At 43.8% G+C, this 20022-nt stretch overlaps 1 protein-coding gene across 7 annotated transcripts in view; it reads right to left on the reverse strand.

Annotated features, from left to right (window-relative positions):
* The window catches only part of VPS13D (vacuolar protein sorting 13 homolog D), a 246078-nt gene that overhangs the window by 215509 nt on the left and 10547 nt on the right, over positions 1-20022 (reverse strand). For 5 of the 7 annotated variants that reach the window (XM_045898673.3, XM_045898671.3, XM_045898670.3 and 2 more), the window contains exons 4-18: positions 18589-18779; positions 18411-18491; positions 15183-15299; positions 12587-12691; positions 11020-11190; positions 10521-10621; positions 9653-9821; positions 9396-9497; positions 9032-9233; positions 7480-7659; positions 6243-6373; positions 5330-5405; positions 4748-4918; positions 3337-3467; positions 1751-1883 (exon numbers count right to left, since the gene is read on the reverse strand). In XM_045898673.3, coding sequence (XP_045754629.1) covers positions 1751-1883; positions 3337-3467; positions 4748-4918; positions 5330-5405; positions 6243-6373; positions 7480-7659; positions 9032-9233; positions 9396-9497; positions 9653-9821; positions 10521-10621; positions 11020-11190; positions 12587-12691; positions 15183-15299; positions 18411-18491; positions 18589-18779 — 2061 coding nt within the window. Of the gene's footprint in view, positions 1-1750; positions 1884-3336; positions 3468-4747; positions 4919-5329; positions 5406-6242; positions 6374-7479; positions 7660-9031; positions 9234-9395; positions 9498-9652; positions 9822-10520; positions 10622-11019; positions 11191-12586; positions 12692-15182; positions 15300-18410; positions 18492-18588; positions 18780-20022 lie in introns of those variants that run through there. The other 2 variants (XM_045898674.3, XM_045898676.3) reach the window with 2 other exon arrangements.

Genomic DNA, 20022 nt, shown 5'->3' on the forward strand with positions numbered 1-20022 from the left:
ACACCCTGAGTGCCCAGATCAGTGCTTGCAAGCAGTACCTGCTCAGGGTCACATTCGAGCCTGACTTCACAATTTAACCCTTCTCTTCTACAGACTTCCACAAGTCCAGTCTTTTATCACTCAGTGCTGAGTCAACTACATGTCTCTGTTCTATGTTTATGGTTTACAAGTTCAAGTAGGTGCTTTCCGTGGTTATGAGAGCCTTTTCTTCAGATCTAATTCCCTTTTTTCTTTTTTAAAGATTTTATTCATTTGAGAGAGAGAGAGAATGAGAGAAAGCGAGTACATGAGAGGGGGGAAGGTTAGAGGAAGAAGCAGGCTCCTAGCTGAGCAGGGAGCCCGATGCGGGACTCGATCCAGGGACTCCAGGATCATGACCTGAGCCGAAGGCAGTCGCCCAACCAACTGAGCCACCCAGGTGCCCGATCTAATTCCCTTTTAACATTCCCCATAGCACCAAACTTTCCCACTCCTGTTCAAATCCTCCACCTCTTCTCTTTTGGATGGCTCTTCTCAGTAAAGATAAGGTTGAGATTATTTGATAAGCTTCCTCAACCTCTTACCCATGAATCCTCTTTCTTCCTGCCCATTTCAAGGTAAACAATAAATATTTTTTGGATCTAGTAACAGTAATGAAATAACCTTCCAGGAGTCTCTTTTTATATATGTCCCTAATATCCCTAAATAGATTAAACCTCTATTTCTGAAATGAAGTTCTGAGAAATAGCGTTTTCTTAAAATCCAAAATGTTGCATGAGAAATACAAATAAAAACCACAATGAGATACTACTTCACACTCATTTAAAAAAAAAAAAAATGGCTATAATCCAAAAGACAGATAACAGTAAGTGTTGGCAAGGATTTAGAGAAATTAAAATCCTCATACATTGCTGGTAAGACAGTAAAATGGTGTCACCCTTTTGGAAAACAATCTGGCAGTTCCTCAAAATGAAGTCACCATATGACCCAGCAATTCCACACTGAATTGAAAATATGTCTACACAAAAGCCTGTACACAAATGTTCATAGCAGCATTATTCGTAGTAGCCAAAAGCAGAAACAACCCAAATGTCCACCAATTGATGAATGCATAAACAAAATGTGGCATATTCACACAAAGGAATATTATTCAACCACAAGTAGGAATGAAGCACAACAAGCTACAACATAGATAAATCTCGAAAACATTATGCTAAGTGAAAAAAGTCAGACATAAAAAAACACAATTGCGTGACTGCATTCATATGAAATGTTCAGAATAGTCAAATCCACAGAGATAGAAAGATTAATGGTTGGCAGGGCATAGGAGAAGGGGTAATGGAGAGTGACAGCTGAAGGGTTTGGAATGTCTTCATAGGATGATAGAAATGTTCTGGGATTAGATAACAGTAAATTGCACGATTCTGTCAATATCCCAACAACAAACTGTCCATTTTAAAAACATATCCCAATACAGCTATCATAAAAGAAGTAACAAGTGAACTTTGGGGTTAAAATGTCATAAAAAGCCCTTCTTTTGAGAGAGAGATTGAGAGAGAATCTCAAGCAGCTGCACACTCTGCACGGAGCCTGACTTGGGGCTCTATCTCACCACCCTGGGATCATGAGCTGAGCTGAAATCAAGAGTCGGACGCTTAACCGACTGAGCCATCCAGGTGCCCCTAAAAAGCCTTTTTCAAGCTTACTTGGTTAAGCATAGAGAGATCAACCCCTGCAGGGTATGTCTTCACCACCTGCATTCACACCATACCTTGGGTATTTGTCAACAGCATTCTCCCCAGATCCACAACAACTAACACGGGATTCTTGAATTTGAAATCGTCAGGAAAGATCACCTGAGGGGCAGAAATATCTAGTCGCACGGTCCACCTTTTACTCTCCTCCTGTGGAAGTAAAATAAACCAAAAATAACATAACCACAACTGCGAAAACTAAACAGCTTTACCAGCTGGGCTCAAGCCTTTCTGAAAGCCGCACCCAGGGGTTACGGGGTAACTTAAAGGTCTACAGTATTAGAGCAAAAGTTTAAAACAAAAGTAGATCCCAATGCTTAAGGATCTGAGACATTATCACAGGCAAATGTTTAAAGTGGGAGGAAAAAAAAAATTAGCAAATTACTGGACTGGGGTTGTCTGCTCTTTGATTGTGATGATCCATGGCTTGAGAAAGATCATGCTTCTAAATTTATAGGGCTCACTATCTCACAGTACTGTAGAAATTATGGAATTCCAGCAAACAGAGAAACTCAAATATTTTTACTTCTTCACAGACACTGGCAACCATGAACTTCCATGTCCCAAGTATCTTAGTGGAAAACATAAGCTTTGACATTTGATATATAAAAAAGACACCAAGTTATAAGTGTGTTCACTGTTCTTCCCTGAAACTAAAATTAGCCTCACATACACGGATGTAGTAAAAAGCTAATCTACGTCAATGGTATCAAAAAGGAAACATCCCTAAGATAGTAAGAGGATACTAACTGCTGCCTTTGTGTTCAAACACACACACGAGAAACAAAAAACAGGACTAATTCTTCATCCCATACCACAGCCGGTACCGTCTTACTTGGAACACTGCTGCTGTCCCTTACGCGTACAGGGGCTCTGCTCTCTGAAGGGGGCCAGGCTCTCCCTCTCCACCTACCGCTGCATCTGAGCAGTGCACCTCCGGGCCGCCGTGCTAGAAACAGTTTTGCTGGACTGCTAAGGTGTTTCTCCTGGTCTACGGCATCCTCGCGTCAGTTGGTCACTTAGCATCACAAAGGGACTATCACACCCGGGAATCAAAACTGGGGCGCCATTCCAGGCGTTTTTCTTCCGATAATCATAAGTGAAGGGGGGTGCTCTTAAGTGAAACATTTGTTTGTTTGTTTGTTTAAGATTTTTATTTATTTAAGAGAGAGAGAGTGAGGGATAGCACGAGAGGAGAGCGGGTCAGAGGGAGAAGCAGACTCCCTGCTGAGCAGGGAGCCCGATGTGGGACTCGATCCTGGGACTCCAGGATCATGACCTGAGCTGAAGGCAGTCGCTTAACCAACTGAGCCACCCAGGCGCCCTAAGTGAAACATTTGTAAATTATCGGGTCTAGAAAATGGAATAAGGACGAGTCTCAAGAGTGTTCCAAGACAGACACAGGGAAGAAACATGGTCTAGTCCCAGCCATTCGTTTTTATTCTTGACACCCTGACTGTAAAAGCCATGAGATTTTGTTTTTTGCTAGCTAAGAAGGATTTCATGTTTTCAGTGAACTTCATGTTTGCAGTTGAAACAAGCATGCTTAAGTAGAGGAGGTGAAGAACCGGACAGAGGGAATGCCTGCCCCTGCCCCACTTACGATGAAATCACCCACTAGCAAACGATCGAGCGTTTGTCGGATTTCCGCCTTGGTCTGCATCTTCAGTTTGTTATACTGTCTTCGGGCAGCTTCCGCCACTCTCAGCTCAAGTTCAGACTGATAACCAAAACCTGCAAGATTAGAGACGCACGGGAGGAGTGAGTATTTTCAAACGGCTGGGTGGAAAAGACCACTGCTACATCTATTCTCACCACACATTTCCACCGAAGCTAAAAAACCATCTGCACAACAACAGTTCCTACGCCCACCTGCGCCGGCACTGTGTACGGTAACCGGAGGCAACGATGGGGACCCCGCCATGGGGGGAAAGGCACCTAAGTCACTAGAATTTTCTTGAACCATTTTCCGAATGACCCCAGACTATTGTAAATCTTGAAAGCATACCACTACATTAAGAGAGAAAGTGGAATTTGGAAGGAAATGCCTTCTAGATTCTATCAGGGACAGAGCAATAAAGCCACAGCATTTATGGCTGTTGTTGACATGAAGACTCAAAAACTGGACCAAAAACTAAATAGCTCCATTGTTGGGCACCTGGTGGCTCAGTCGTTAAGCGTCTGCCTTTGGCTCAGGTCATGATCCCAGGGTCCTGGGATCGAGCCCCACATCGGGCTCCCTGCTCTGCGGGGAGGCCTGCTTCTCCCTCTCCCACTCCCCCTGCTTGTGTTCCCTCTCTCACTGGGTCTCTCTCTGTCAAATAAATAAATAAAATCTTAAAAAATAAATAAATAAAATAAAATAAAAAATAAAAATAAAAATAAAATAGCTCCATTGTTATAAGGAGGGAGAGAGGGGATACATGTAGGAAAGAACTATTGTTTTATCAACTTCCCTGGTCAATGAAAGTGCTTTTTCTGCTCCTCCTAACTCAAATCTCTCCTGGACACAAAGGGAGGCATGAATAAAGCAATGATGACATAGAGCAGCGCAAGGATGAGTTCTACAGTATTTCACGCTGCACCAAACAAGTGAAACCGACCACTGACCCTGCCATTTAGAGGGAAGTTTTTTTTTGTTTTGTTTTGTTTTGTTTTAGAGGGAAGTTCTTGAATGTTCCTCCTAAACTCACTGGCCTAAAATATCCTGGGTAGCCAAGGAAACCACCATCCTAATAGAATGGAAAGAATTTTTTAAAGTATGCTAAAAGGAAGCAAAGACAAAGAAAATATTTAGGGATATTGATCCTTTTTGGAAAAGTAATTTTCCAAGGACATCTACTTTGTTTCCCTAACTAAGGACAACCCTATCCATGTGCCCTCCAAGCCTTTATGATTCCAGCCACTAGCAGGTCACCTCAATGTATAATAATAACCCTTGTCCAAAGCACTAAAAAGGACAAGAAAGATGTCTATAGAAAGTAACATAAGATCAAACAAACAAAAAAGTTAACCTGAGGTATGAACCTTTCCCTTGTAGAAAAAGTCTGCTACTTTTTTAATAGCCTGGGGATTATATATGATGTTCAAGGGCCTCGTGCTGACATTCAGCCGCCTCTCAAAATGGCTGTGCACTGGATTTCTCTCATACAGCATCTCAAAAACCGGGTCATCTGGGTCCGCAGCTAAAGGGAAGAACCAGAGAAAGAAAATGGACCACAGCAAAAACAATCGCCTTATTCTTGATAACCTGTAAGTAATTCTGGAAAAAAGACATTTTCTAAATTATTTTCCAATTAGTTCTCATTTATGAAAATTTTATAAAACAGAGACCCTAATGAGGATTGCCTCTAATTTTCAACAGGCATCTTCAAGACTGGGTTGGTGTATTCACTCCCATTATGGAAACCCAGGCCCCGGAAGCCCTACAGGCTGACACAGGTCACACACAGGTTAACAGAGAACACGGTCTCCAAGACAAACACAGATCCACACAACAAACGGCTGGGCCAAAAGAGGACACACTCCCTCTAAGACTACTGATCTGTAATCATCTTATTTCTAAAGATTAGTTTTAAGAACATATGACAAATTACCAGGGTTATGATCACTTCTGTCTGCAGATGTTGTTTGGAGACCAAAAGACTGTGAGACTCTGCCAACTTCTTTTTGCTATTAAAACATACAAAAATGCATAAATGTCAGGTGAGAGAGGACAGTTCGCCGTGCACACACTTCCTCAAGTTCTGCCCTTTGGCCTCACTCTCGCTTAGCACAACCAAATCAAAACTCATCTGACGTCGGATTAGAGGACTTGCAGACTGACCTCTCTCATTTGTGCCCTTTTCTAAGCTAAAATGGACTGTATGCTACTCTGCAGTCAGCACGTTTAATGAATGATTCCTAAATGAGTAGGAAGTATGTATGGCCCTTTAGACTCTCACGCTGCACTCCCACCCTCTCCGCAATCCACACTCTAAAAAAATCACAGACGGAGCAAGTGGCTAAATGCTCAACTATTCTGATCATATCTCTGCCAACTTAATAAGATCAAAGATCTAATTAGTAAAGTATGTTGAATATAAAAAAGATTACATATATATAGATAACTTGAAGTGGTTCTCTTGGAACTCCGGAAAAGATGAGACTTTCTACCAGTGACTTAGGGTCAGAATGCATGAAAATGAATTCCAGACAGAAGAGATGCGAACATTGACCTTGAAATGCAGAAAATAGTGGTGCTTATGGCATTTTCTTCCAAAACAGAGCAAACCACCCCACGGCAGCTATGACAAAGGAGAGGAAGAAGGCACTGCCATAAATCCCTCCAACATTCGCTCTCTGACAAATTAAAAAAACCTTACTGAATTCCAGTTTGTTTTTAATCAGCCCATTTGTCTCAAGATGACCAAATGTCAGAATGAACGTGAACATTACCTATTGCTTGCCTAAGACAGATCACAGTTCACCCCACCCGGGACGGAGCATCCATCCCACTGCTGTACGTACTGAATTCGGGAACACCAGAAGGGGAAACATGGTGCCTTCTGTGGCCAGGTCTCGAAGAAACAGTCCACCCAGCCGGACTGAGAGCAAGGAGGAATTTCTTCGAGGAAGAGATTCTGCTAGTAGCTTCACATCTACAAAAACATCAATATAAGAGTTGATAGTATGCCATGATAACCTGAAGTATCTTAAAAAGTATGAAATATAATGTTTTACAGAGGACGATTAAATATCATGAAGTCTTTTTTGTTGAAAGTAGAACCAAAAATCCTATCCACATATTGTTGTGTCTGTATAAATCTCTCTATATAACGACATACAGAATATTAGAAGTTTCCTCGCAGAATGAATTCTAAACAGAGCATGTTACCATTGAGTTCAAGCAATCTGCTGACTCACACTAAGTTTATGGTATCTCAGCTCTCACGATTATAAAGTCAAACAAACTGGCTCTTTTTTTTTTTCGGTTGTTTACCTTTAGATTACTGAGATAAATGCCTATTTTATACACCTAAATAAAAGTATATGTGAGATGTAAAAACACCAACATGTGCATAGCTATTTATCCACCTTTAATTCCAAGTCACAAACACACGTCAGACATGGTCAATCCTCATTATTCGTGGGTTCCACGTTTGTGAATTCTCCTACTCACTAAAACTTATTTACAACCCCGAAATCCATCCTCACGGTCTTCTGAGGACATGTGCAGAACAGAAACACATCACGTAATGTGCATGCTCGCAGCTAAGGGTGAACCAGATAACACTGCTCTGCCCTCTTGGTTTAGCGTGGCTCATACTGCACACACATGCCCCTCTCGTGGTCTACTGAGTGCCAAGTTGTTGGTGTTTTTGTGCTTTTTGTTGGTGATTTCATGGTTTAAAACGGCCTCCACACTGCAGTGCCGGGCCTTCCAGCAGACAAGCTTCACTCACGCACGAGTTACAGTGCCGCGGCCGAGTTCAGTATTAATGAATCCACGATATATACGAAGTAAGCTGTCTTTACACACAGACACGCATGACATAGGGTTCTGTACCGACCTGCTGGTGAATGTTATGATCAGAGGCTCACAGGCACCTAACCCTGTATCTCCCCGCCCCAGCAGCGACTCAGCATTCAACCACCCTGCGCTCAAAGCAACTTGCTAGAACGTAAGGACCACAAACAAGGAGACTCGAGTGGACACGGGCACCAGGGGAGAGTGGCAACAGCTGGGGGTTCTGCGGGGCAGCACCTGAGAACTCGAGCTGCATGAAGGCGCACTCCTCCGTCCGCAGGCCGCCCGGCTCCTGGTGCAGCAGCGTCACGGTGCCCCGCTGCAGCTGCACGTTCAGTCGGGCAAACACCAGGTCCCGCTTCGTGTACGTGCTCAGACAGGACGCATCGGCCGTGGGGTCGAAAAACTCCTCGGTGCCTGAGCGTGAGGAAGGAAAGATGTTAGGGGAACGCCGGGAAAATTCAAAAAGCACCACCAGGCACACAGATCACAGTGATGATGACATTATTTAACAGTTTTCCCCAGGAAGAACTCCAAAGTCATGGGCAACTGCTTCATTCCTAATGTAAAACGATCCCACTGTTTTATAAGAGATCTTACTGGGGGCACCTGGGCAACTCAGTCGGTTGAGCATCTGCCTTTGGCTCGGGTCATGATCCCGGGGTCCTGGGATCGAGTCCCACATCCCTCTACCTCTGCCTCTCTCTCTCATGAATAAATAAATTTTAAAGATCTTTAAAGATCTCATCAGCTCATTCTCCAATGAGGGAGGACGTGAAGATTCAGGACAGAGTACAGCATAAACAGCGCTGCCCAACACCGTGAAATGCTCTATGTCTGCACCGCGGGCTCAGAAGCCACCAACCACAGGCGCCTTTGAGCTCCATGGCTAACGTGCCTAGTGTAGCTGAGGGGAAAAAAAGAATGTTTTTCTTTTAATTTTAATTAATCTGAATTTAAATAGCCATCTGTTTAAAAATGGGTAAACAGGGACACCTGGGTGGCTCAGTCCGTTAAGCAGCTGCCTTCGGCCTGGGTCATGATCCCAGGGTCCTGGGATCGAGTCCCACATCGGGCTCCTTGCTAGGCAGGGAGCCTGCTTCTCCCTCTCTCTCCTTCTGCTTGTGCTCTCTCTGTCAAATAAATAAAATCTTTAAAAATAATAATAATAATAAATAAATAAATAATGAAAATGGGTAAACAAATCTATAGTGTTACAAGTCAGGAAAAAGATTATAATGTGCAGGACAGTGACCGCAAAAAACACACAAAGCCCTCTGGGGTGCTGATTTGTTCTATTTCTCTACCAGTGTGCAGGCTGTACAGGAAGTATGTGACTCTGGGAGTCACTGATCTATATAAGTATGGTGTGTGCATGTTATGTATGTTTGCTTCAATTAAATATTTTTTAAAAATATAAATAGATAGCCATCTGTGACTACGGCTACCATGCTGAACAGCGTGGGTGTAAAGAGTGGCTTTGGATTGATCTTCAAGCTTCAGAGTTTAAACCTTCTGACTTGCTCAGTTCTCTTACGATCGCTGCCTCTCAGCTCTGAAACTGTGCTCAGTATTCAAATTCAGCAATGAAGTTGCAAATGAAGTATCTCTCAAAAATTTCCTCCATCTGAATCTATGAACGTAAGACAAACTGTTTTACAAATGTCTACTTCTTTTATTTGAAAAATACCACGGGCCGTTGCACAAATAACAGATGAGTTTTTATGAGCCAAGTGTCTCCCCTCACGGCAGCCAAGGGCAGGAAAGTGAAGGCCCTTGCCCACCTTACCTAGGATCTCCTCGGGAGTCCACTGTTCGTGCTGCTCTGCTGACAGCCCCTCGACCGGTCTCCCCTCAGGGATCTGCTGCCCATACCAGCCACCCCAGCCAGGAAACCAGGACTGAAGGTACTGGAGCATCCCACTGCCTCCACTGGTCTCTGGGTCCCCAGGAGAGTCTCCTGGAGAATCCAACTGAGGCTCTCGTAGGCTCTGCATCAACCAGAAACGAACAAATATGAGTCTCCAGAGACAGAAACAAGCTGTGATGTGCCACTGATTCTTCTCTGTCCCCCCGAGAAGCACAGCACATCAAAACTGAGCCACTCTGAGCGTGGCGGGTCTGAGCGCATCTTCTCACGGAGGATTTCTTACCTCCGCCAGTTCTTCTTGTTTGTGAAATCGTTCATGAACCAGTTCACGTAAAATCTTTAATTCCTCAAAGCTCTGTTCCTCTTCAATCCGACGCATCTCTTCCTGTTTGGGTTAAAACAAAACAAACAAAACAGGTCTTAGAGCTCCAGAGAAACTGGACACCTTCACAAACCCCTACAAGTACTGGGAGGGAACCGATCGGCCTCCCCACGTACCCACTGGAAGCCAAGAAACAATGAAGATAACAGTCCCCTCACCCTGTCGTCTGCATGCAGCAAGCCTCCTTTCAGCTTGCTGAAGTATTTGTCGGTGTAAGACACAGCATCGCGGGCCCGGTGTAACAAGAAGTCCCAGGTACAACGCTTCCTCTCCTCTCTGATTTCATTCAGGTTAGCATTCAGAGCAAAATACCACCATTCTCGGCAGCTGAGATGTTTCATAACAATGTTAATTACTTCTTACACAAAAAACTTCAAATAACAGATTCTCAACTTAGGCATCATTAATAATATATTACTCGATTGGTGTGAATTACCCATAATATCAGTCCTGTCCACTGACAGATAATCAACTGGTGACTCCAAGGTAAAGACAATCTTAAGATAACTGGCAAGGATTTGGATACTAAAGATTTTAAATGGCATACTTCAGAAAAGTCATGGAAATACACAGGATCTTTAAATTTTTTAATATATTGGATCGGTCAAATCTATTACTGCAACAGGAAAAGATTCGTTTTTGCTACAGATATAAGGTGTACTACGGAAGTGCTGCCCAAACAGCATGGGAGCACAGACATAGGGAAGTAGGTTCGGAGAGCACCACGAAGTACTTCCTACACAGTCAGATCCCACCGAAGCAACACTGGTCTACTTGCTAAGTGAGACCGAGAGGACCTTAACTCCACTGCACTCCAGCTGAGAGTAAACCCACACCAACGAAATATACAGTGAGAACGTCAATGCAGGTCAACCACAGAGATGACATTTTAAAGGCCAGAAAAATCAACTGTATTTTAGCTCCAGCCACGTGCCAGGGACAGTGCGGCCCATTTCTGATCCACAGCCAAGGACAGTCACGCTCTACAATGCATCTCAGAGGCACAGGTCGCTGGCAAGCCCTTACTTCTCAGACACGGCCACTTTGGGCTTCCACCTTCGGAACTTCACCTGCCTCTCCTTTCGTTCCAGCTCCTTGAGGAATTCCATGATTTGCCGGTACTGCAGCTTTTCAGCAGAGGTTAAGAGAGAGAAACCAGGTTAATGCTGACACGTTTCTTTTACTCAGTTAACACCCATCTCTACCGAGGCCAGTTCGGAATGGTCAAGCCACTGAACGGAAATCCAGTGTGCACTGGAGACCACGTTTCAGCATCGCGTGGCACTTCTCTCCGACCACGGACGGTGAAGTATTCCTATTTACTGTATGTCCTGGCCTCTGCTCAGCGCTTCAAAACCAAATCAAAACTAAGCGGACAGCAACCCAGTTGCTGTCGGTCTCACAGGCACTTTCTTTCCCCCTGGGGTGCTGTGAAGAGTATCGAGACCCTTCTATCACTGTGCTTCCTTCGCCCAGTTACTGGTCCCACAGAGAGAGTATAAGCCACTGGGTGGAAAGAGAGTACCTGAGAGAGTTTCAGGGGGATGGTCTCCAGATGAATATCGCACTCGATCCGGGGAGTGTGCCGAGACCCCAGAGGCTCTTTGGAGCAGTTTCTCTTCAAAAGAGCGGACGCACACACGGGCTCCAGGATGTAGTGATGATCGCGGCTCTCCATGCTCTTGTCCATGGCCTCCTGAGTGTCACAAGAACGTCTGTCATTATGGCAAATGTTCTCAGGATCGAGTCACATGCTCGTATGTTACCGAATTTTACCGCCTATTACCTCAGAATCCCAAACAGGACAAAACTTCTCGCATTTTTAAAAATTTTATCTATATTTCTTATTAAGTAAAACATTCACATGGTTCAAAACTGAAAGGCAAAAACAGGTGAAATATCTCCTTCCGACTCCCATCATCCAGCCACCCAGTTATTCTCCCCAGACGCAACCAGTAATACCAGTTTCTTCTGGAGAGTGCCAGAGGCTTTCTGCATATGTTCAGACAGATCCATGATTTTCTGGTTTTTTAACCAGTCTCACGTAAGTGGTACATACGCTCTTACCTCAGTTCTTTAAACTTAATACTAAATCTTAGAGACTATTCCATATTCATCATAAAGATCTTTGTTCTTATTTTTTATAACTGCATACAGTTCTTCTGTATGATGTACAGTATTTACTTAATTGAATTGGCAAAACAAAACCGTTCTGTACAACAGCATGCAAGCCAAAGAAAATCTTTTTTTTTTTTTTAAGATTTTTATTTATTTATTTGACAAAGAGAGACACAGTGAGAGAGGGAACACAAGCAGGGGGAGTGGGAGAGAGAGAAGCAGGCTCCCCGCGGAGCAGGGAGCCCGATGCGGGGCTCGATCCCAGGACCCTGAGATCATGACCTGAGCCGAAGGCAGACGCTTAACGACTGAGCCACCCAGGCGCTCCCAAAGAAAATCTTAGGTGAGGGGGAAAAGTCCTTTTTCTGCATTCTACTTAAACCACCTACAATTTCTTTACCAAGAGATTAAACTCAGAATTTTTTATCCTTCACAAACAGTAAGACTTTATGCCCCATGATTTTAATGCCTTTCTAAGTATTTCCTAAAGGAATACCACCAAAGGTAAAGTTTCACTGTACATAGAATAAGAAAGCTCTTCTTTAAGAGTCAGAGCTGGTGCTTTATTCATTTAAAATCTGGACATCAAGTTTGCAAGATGGCTTAAAGAATACGTAACTATAGTATGTTAGGTGTATACCACGGAACACTATGCAGGAGTCAAAAGCAATGAACCAGGAATACAAACAGCAACATTAATCAATCTTAAAAACACAGTTTTAAGTGAAAAAAAGAAAACAAAGAAACCTAGAATGCAATACAAACATGAAACATACACAAAACACTATTTATTGTTCAGAACTACATGCATATCAAGTACCTCAAGCAAACCCACTTGAGAATGGATGCCCTTGGAGGAAGACGGGCATGGGAATGGTGACCAGAGCCACAGAGAACAGAAACCTACGTGGCGGTAGCCCCACACTCTTTACTTCTCTACTGTGTTACCATAAAGCCTTCTGCCAGAATCGTACCTGTAACTCCACCTGGGGCAAATCCCCCAACAAAGTGCAATCGACATCCCAATAGACGCTAAACTCTGCCACATCTAGTTGCTTTTTCCGCATTAATTTCTGTACCTGAGGTAAAACAGTGAAGAAAAAAACATGACTCTCTGTATTCACAAACTTATTCATTCATTCAACAAACCATTTCTGAGGAGGCACACATCAGCACTTTGCAAGATGCTGGGGATACAAAAGTGAATTAAAACACAGTTTTGCTCTTACAGTGTTCAAAATCCAGCTAACTGGGGATACAAACATGCAACAATTTCAACTAAGCAGAGGGAAGCTGAAGAAGAATACCTATGATGCTATGAGCAAACAAAAGAGAAAATGTCACTGCATGGATGAGCATCAAAAGATGTATACGGTTCCAGCACAGGGCAGGGTAGAAGGGAAGGATGGGGACACACATCGAAGTGTTGGGCCCACCATACAGAAGGCCTGGTGTCTCCAGAGGACGGTGACTACATCTGTGTAATGGGAGCACTATACCCATGGTGTGAGGGCAGGATTGGTACACACATTTGGAGTGGGGAGTTAAGTGCTGACGAAAGCAGCTTGGAATGCTACTAGGTATCCTGGGTTAAGTAGTTTCCCTCCCCCCAGAAACTCATGTCCTCCTAGAACCTGCGAAGGGGACGTTACTGGAAATAGGGTCTTTACAGATGTAATCGAATTAAAACGAGGTCATACTGGATGACGGTGGGCCCTAATCTAATGACTGGGGTCCTTCTAAGAAAAGAAGGCAGACACACAGGGGAGAAGACCATGGGAAGACGGAGGCAGAGACGGAAGGGATGCATCCATGAGCCAAGGAACGCGAAGGCAAACACCAGAAGCAAGGAGGCACGGATTCTCCCTCACAGCCTCCAGACGAAACTGGCCCTGCAAACACCTTGATTCTGGACTTCAGGCCTCCAGAACTAAAGAGAATAAATTTCTGTTGTCTTAAGCCATCTCATTTGTGGTGATTTGTTGTTAAGGCAGCCCTAGGAAAGGAAGTTTATGCCGCACTAGGGAGTGTGGACTTCACACTTCAAGAGCCCTGGAGCCGCTGCGGGGTGTGCTGCAGGCATGCCACCAGGGTCAGGGACGTGTCTGAGAAACAGGACTCTGGCAACACTGCAAAGTGGAGCTTCCCTCCTTGGTGTGCTAGAGAAAAAGAGTCGTGAGTGTATCAGGATATAGACAAGTTTATAGGTTCAAGTTACATTTAGAAATATCTGGCTCCCCACCCCCAGCCCCCAGCAGCCACATGCATTTGCCCCAGCATCCTGGCCAAATGATTCCTTTTTCCTATGTGTGCCATGATGTGGAAGAGACTAGGAAGCACTGGGTTACAAAGAATCAAGGGCCTGGGATGGAAGCAAGGAAGTCACGAAACAGGATATTTCATAAGCCCAGGCCAAAACTTACAGGATCCTGAAGCAAGGCAGTCACAGTGAGGATGACAGGAAGAGACACATTTGAGACATTTTGCAAGGAAAACCGGCAGGATGCTGTGAGCAGATGGATAGAGGTTGAAGAATAAGAAGCAAAAGGTTGAGCACAGGCTTGGGGAGCTCGGCATACTGTCTAAGAACACATGCTCCGGAACAAGGGGGGCAAACTTTCTGCCAAGGGCCAGGGAGTACTCCTATGTACTCACAGCCTTCGTGGACCGTACAGTTTCTGTTGTAACGACTCAATTCCACCCACTAGAGCACCTAAGCAGCCTTGAATGATATGTAAATGATGGGTGCGGCCATGATCCAGTCATTCTTTACGGACAAAAACGGGGAGTGGGGGGGCTTTGCTCTACGGTCCACAGTTTGCCAACCCCCACTCTGCAGCTGGTCCATGTGGGTTCAGACCTGGCTCTGGCACTCCATCACTGTGCACCTTAGTGAGCTTAGCGGCATGTAACATGAGGCTAACGGCGGTGGTGAAAAGTACTGAGAATTCAATGAGGTAAGTCAGGTAAAGTGCTAAGAACAGTGCCTGGCATATAAAAGGGCTCAAAAGATGTCAGTTTTGTTTGTTTTAACATTCAGTAACGTGTTAGAGAATAAACGGGAAAAGTTGGTTTCAGGGCCGGTGGAACATAATGGGATAATTTTGCTTATGACAAGCCTAAACCGCCAGAGGTGTCCCATAGGCAGTTAAAGACCACGAACAAGAAGGTCAGAAGAGAGGTTCAAGACATAGAGGCATCAACAAACATTCCCAGGGCATGGCTGATTCTATGATACAGAACGAGCTTCCCCCAGGAGTACACATAGCATGAGAAGAAAAGCAAAGCTGAAACCCGTTCTATGACTCAGTTTCTTCGTGCATAAAATGAAAGGGATAACATCAACATTTAACGTATGAGTGAAATAACGAAAGGTCAGAGAAAATTGGCCAGTCCCCGACTTTGGCAAATTAATCTGTTGACACAAACAAGAAACATGCATTCCCACCAAAGAACATGGTGAAAAAGAATGCGGCCTCCTGTACGGAACATGAAATGACCAAAGGCAGAGCCCCATATTCCTGAGAACCAGTGCTTTCTTCCTAGGTTACAGGCACAGTTCATACTCACAGGCTCATTCACAGCATTCTGCACGGACACATTCTTAATACAGATGCCAAATGCGAAAGGATGGGACGGGTTGGTAATACCATCTTCGAAGCGCAAATGGACATCTTGAATTTTTAACTGCAAAGGAGAGAACAAAAGAAAAGGCATTTAGACACGTGCATAGGTAGAATACGACAGGCAGACGTCAAACTGCCCTTGAGCATTTAAATAAGTCACAGCAGGCAGCTTATACAAATGCTTACAGCACACACATGTCCAATGCTACAAGGATGATAACCACAATCCTGAGAGCTATAATCACAAATGACATGAATGACACTTATTTGTGATTGGTGCTACCTCCAGAAAAGACCTACAATACTTTCATTAAACCATTTCACAAGACCCCTTTAAAAAACACTAAAAGAAATACCGCTGGATATAGATAACTGGCCTGCCCTCTCTTACGATATCTTAACCTTGCCTCTGTGTCCCCACACCTAGACACAGGAACACCAGCAGGGCACATACACTCTGTACTTATTTATTTCCCCTGGCCCCTGGAGGTGGGCTACAGAAAAGGCACTCTGCTTCAGTGAATTAAGAATTGTAACAGTAAGTGAAAAGACAACCCAAAGAATGGGAGGAAATATTTGCAAATCATGCATCTGATAAGACACTAGAATCCAAAATATGTAAGGAGCTCTTGCGGCACCTGGGTGGCTCAGTTGGTTAAGCATCTGCCTTCGGCTTAGGTCATGATCCCAGGGTCGTGGGACTGAGCCCCACATCGGGCTTCCTGCTCAGTTGGGAGCCTGCTTCTCCCTCTCCCTCTGTCCCTCCCCGCTGCTTGTGCTCTCTCAAATAAATAAATAAATAAATAAAATCTTTAAAAACAACAACAAAATATATAAGGAGTTCTTTCAACTCAACAATAAAAAAAAAATCAATTTTTTAAATGGAAAAGGGATCTGGATAGACATTTCTCCAAAAAAGACACGCAAGTGACCATAAGCATATGGAAAGACGTTCAACATTAGCCATTAAGAAAATGCAAATCAAAACCACAGCAAGGTAGCACCTCTTACTCACTAGTGTGGTTATTATCACAAGATAGACAATAATAACAAGTGTCGATGAATATGTGGAGAAATGGAAATGCTCCTACATCACTGGTGAAAATGTAAAACGGTACAGCCTCTTTGAAAAACAGTTTGCCAGTTCCTCAAAAAATTAAACACATAGTTACCATATGACTCCAACAATTCCACTCCCAAGTATATACTCAGGAGAACTGAAAACATATATTCACACAAAACCATATACATGAATGTTTACACCAGCATTATTCATAACAGGCAAAAAGTGGAAACAACCCAAATGTCCATCAACTGATAAGCAGATAAACAAAATGTAGTATATCCCAAAAACCACAAAACCTCTCGGTATGAATACTCCATTCAACCTCCTGCACTGAGAGATGTAACCACATTTAACACAGCTTCTAGAAGCTTAAGCCTGCATCCCTGGGACATTCCAGCCTCATTCTGAGTTCCTGTCTGGAAAAGCTCAGGGCTGTTTTTTCCAGCCAAAGCCTGACAATAGGTCCCTGACCTCCCTTTCTTAGAGCATTTACCAAAAAGGGCTTCCAATTGTGAATCCTTTCTCTGTCCCTATGAGATGTGTATGTATCTCCTATAATCAAGGACTTGAAAGCCATTCCTTTGAAATGTAATCATCAGGAAGGACAGGGCCTTGTCTCTCAGTCTGTCTCTGCGGGAGCAAAGCAGCCCAGCTAGCAGATATAGCTGGCCTTATCACATGGACACTGACCCTTTGTCATTTTTCACCTGAGCCCTCCCCCACGGGATCCCCTGCCTCACTCTCCCTTGGAAAGGCCCTGTCACTTCTGTGTAATTTGGAACAGAACTCTGTTCTTTCCGCTTCTGTCAGCAGTTACTGAATAAAATCTGTTTTCACCGCTTTCACTAACATTCAACTTTATCTTTGACAATCCGTATCTTTGACTGAATACATTATTCAGCCATAAAAAGGAATCAAGTACTGGTACACGCCACAACATGGATGAAGCTTGAAAGCATTATGCTAAGTGCAAGAAGCCAGACACAAGGGGCCTCACGGTGTACGATCACATGGATATGAAATGTCCAAAATAGGCAGTTTCCATAAAGAAGATTAGTGGTTGCATGGGGCTAGAGGGAGAGGAGAAATGGGAGTGGCTACTAAGTGGGTATGGAGTTTCTTTTGGGGGTAATGAAAGTGGTCTGGAATTAGGCAGTGGTAACCTAGGCACTTTGCAAACACACTAAAAAAACACTGGAGTGTACACATTAAAACTGTAAACTTTATGGGGTGTGAACTAAATCTCAATAAAGCTATTAGTAAAAATAATGATGATGAATTATTTAAAATCAATGACAGCTAAAAAAAAAAAAAATACAATTGCCTGAAACAGAATTCAAAGCACTCACCTCAAATGCACCAATCTCTTTGTCAACGTAACGACAGTTATGAAACCAACAACCTCCGACTGCATTTTGGGGGGCAGTAGTATACCTTGAAACCATTTAGCCTGTGTCATCTTGACACTGCAAGAAAACCCCGGAGGTACTACGTACAGGCTCACTCTTGCGGCACTCATAAAAATGAGTGTGGACCCTGATCTAGTTTTTGAGGATGAAACAAAACTGTAATTAAAGCAGAAAACGTGGCCAACAGCCCTGTCACTGTAACTCCTCAAACCGCCACCAGATCCATCAGTGAGAGATTAAACACCTCCGTGGGCTGCTCACAATTCACTATGTAATCAACCGGAAACCACGTATTCAACCTCTCTCACATTACAGATGAAGAAACCGAGACAGAGAGGTGAAGTGAAATGCCCTGAAATGATCAGTCATGAAGGTTTAGGTGACCCAGCTTCTTAGGAGATACATCCTTTTAGCAAGTAAGAGTCCAATGTTCAAAAACAAAGCGAAATATGAAAGGAAAACTCCTACTCACACAAGCTGACGCAAGAAAAACCTGTGTCTGCCCAGAGCTGGAGACTTGCTTTTCAGGTTTTCCTTTGGTACTGCCTAGAAGAGGGCACACCTGAGCAGTCGGCCAAGGCTCTGTACACCCCATTCCAGTTGAACCCATGAAAAACAAGGTACTAAGAAGCGCAACACAGTTAAGCCTGAGAAGTCCCTGTCATGTTCATACTTTATAAAAGTCAGGAGGACTTACTTCAATATTCTCCACAATTCTCGTAACTACGGAGGCAGTAACTGAATACCAGTAGGATTCCCCCTTCTGCTGACGTTCATTCTACAAAGGAAAGAGCCGGAGTTAGCCGAATCCAGTGCTCTGCTCATTTCATCTGTCTCACCGCAGCTGGTCTGGTGGCCGAGGGGGTGTGCCTTGCCTTCCATCTGTCCTCCAGGGCTTGAAGCAGAGCCTTCTTGCGCTCCCTCTCCAAGAGCTTCTCCTTCTCATCATTGAAATCCTCTAGCTTTTCAGGGGATCCGATTAAGTGAAGGCTGGAGATGGAGATCACCCAAGGGTCCACGTGGGGGCGATAAAAGGGAATCTGAAGAGTTACCTTCCCAATCAGGCCTGGGAAAAGCAAAGTCTTGTCAAGTGCTGATACACATTTTTACTTCTATTTTTCTGTATTCTTTTAGTTTTGTATAAGAAGCATAAGAACTTTTACCATTTAGTTTTTAATCTAAGAAAACAGGCAGCAGGTTCTCGTACATGGGAAACAGAAAGTTAGCAGGCTGAGATCTCTAAGAACGAGGCAAAATAAAGTAAAAGATGCAAAAGCCCAGGGTGGAGGCGCCTGGTGGCTCAGTGTTAGGTTAAGCATCTGCCTTCGACTCAGGTCATGATGCCGGGGTCCTGGGATCGAGCCCCGTGTCAGGCCCCCCGCTTGGCGGGGAGCCTGCTTCCCTCTCCTTCCCTGCTTGTGCTTTCTGTCGCTATTTCTCTCTCTCTCTCAAATAAAATCTTTAAAAAAGAAAAAGCCCAGTGTGACTTGGCCCTATCAAATGCAACAGCTCTCCTCCACGAGGTGCCTCTTCCCCAACTGAACTACATCTTAAACTTCCTTGGGGTGTCTTTCTCCCCACGGCCCCTGCACAAGCCCATGAGCACGAAACTCATTTCTTGCTCGTTATTCATGGGCTGGTTGAGGAGCACTTCTTGGGAATTACTGGACTTACTTACAGCATGTCCAGTCTTGAACATACCAACTGAAACATGGGTCACAGAACTACTGTGGCACTCTATCAAGGAAGAATCCTGATTCTTCATGAGAACCCGGACTAACGAGAAACCTGCTAGAACCATGATACTGATTTCCCAAGTCCTACCATTTCTAGCCGAGGCTCCCAGGACACAGGTCTTCTTTAAATTCAATTAATAAGAGGCAAGTCACCACTAAAGAATAATGCATAAGAATATCTGAACTGTCCTAAAGGATCTCTCGAAGATCCACATGGCCCAACTAATATGTTCCCTCTGAAAGAAAAACATGTTATCAATTGCTACCCTCTAAGATCTAGAATTCAAGTGGAATTGGTCTGTTGAAGATAAGAGAATATTAACACCAAGTGATCGACTGTGTAATCCAGTAATAAATTAAGAAATGTGGCAACAAATAATCAAAAACATTTTAATTTGAATTTTATCTAGAAAAATTAAAGTAAGATTTTCTATTTAATAGTTTATATTATAACTGAAACCGAATACAAATTTTCACCACAAAGAGTTTAATAATAATTGGTGCGCAGTTGCAATTCTAACCTAAATTACTGGGGGAAGAGGCATGTTTGATAAATTAGGTGACAGCAAAATA

The sequence above is a fragment of the Mirounga angustirostris genome, unplaced genomic scaffold (genome assembly GCF_029215605.1).
Source record: "Mirounga angustirostris isolate CCGP_5_RB_7025 unplaced genomic scaffold, mMirAng1.0.hap1 SCAF_4, whole genome shotgun sequence".
Lineage (NCBI taxonomy): Eukaryota > Metazoa > Chordata > Mammalia > Carnivora > Phocidae > Mirounga > Mirounga angustirostris.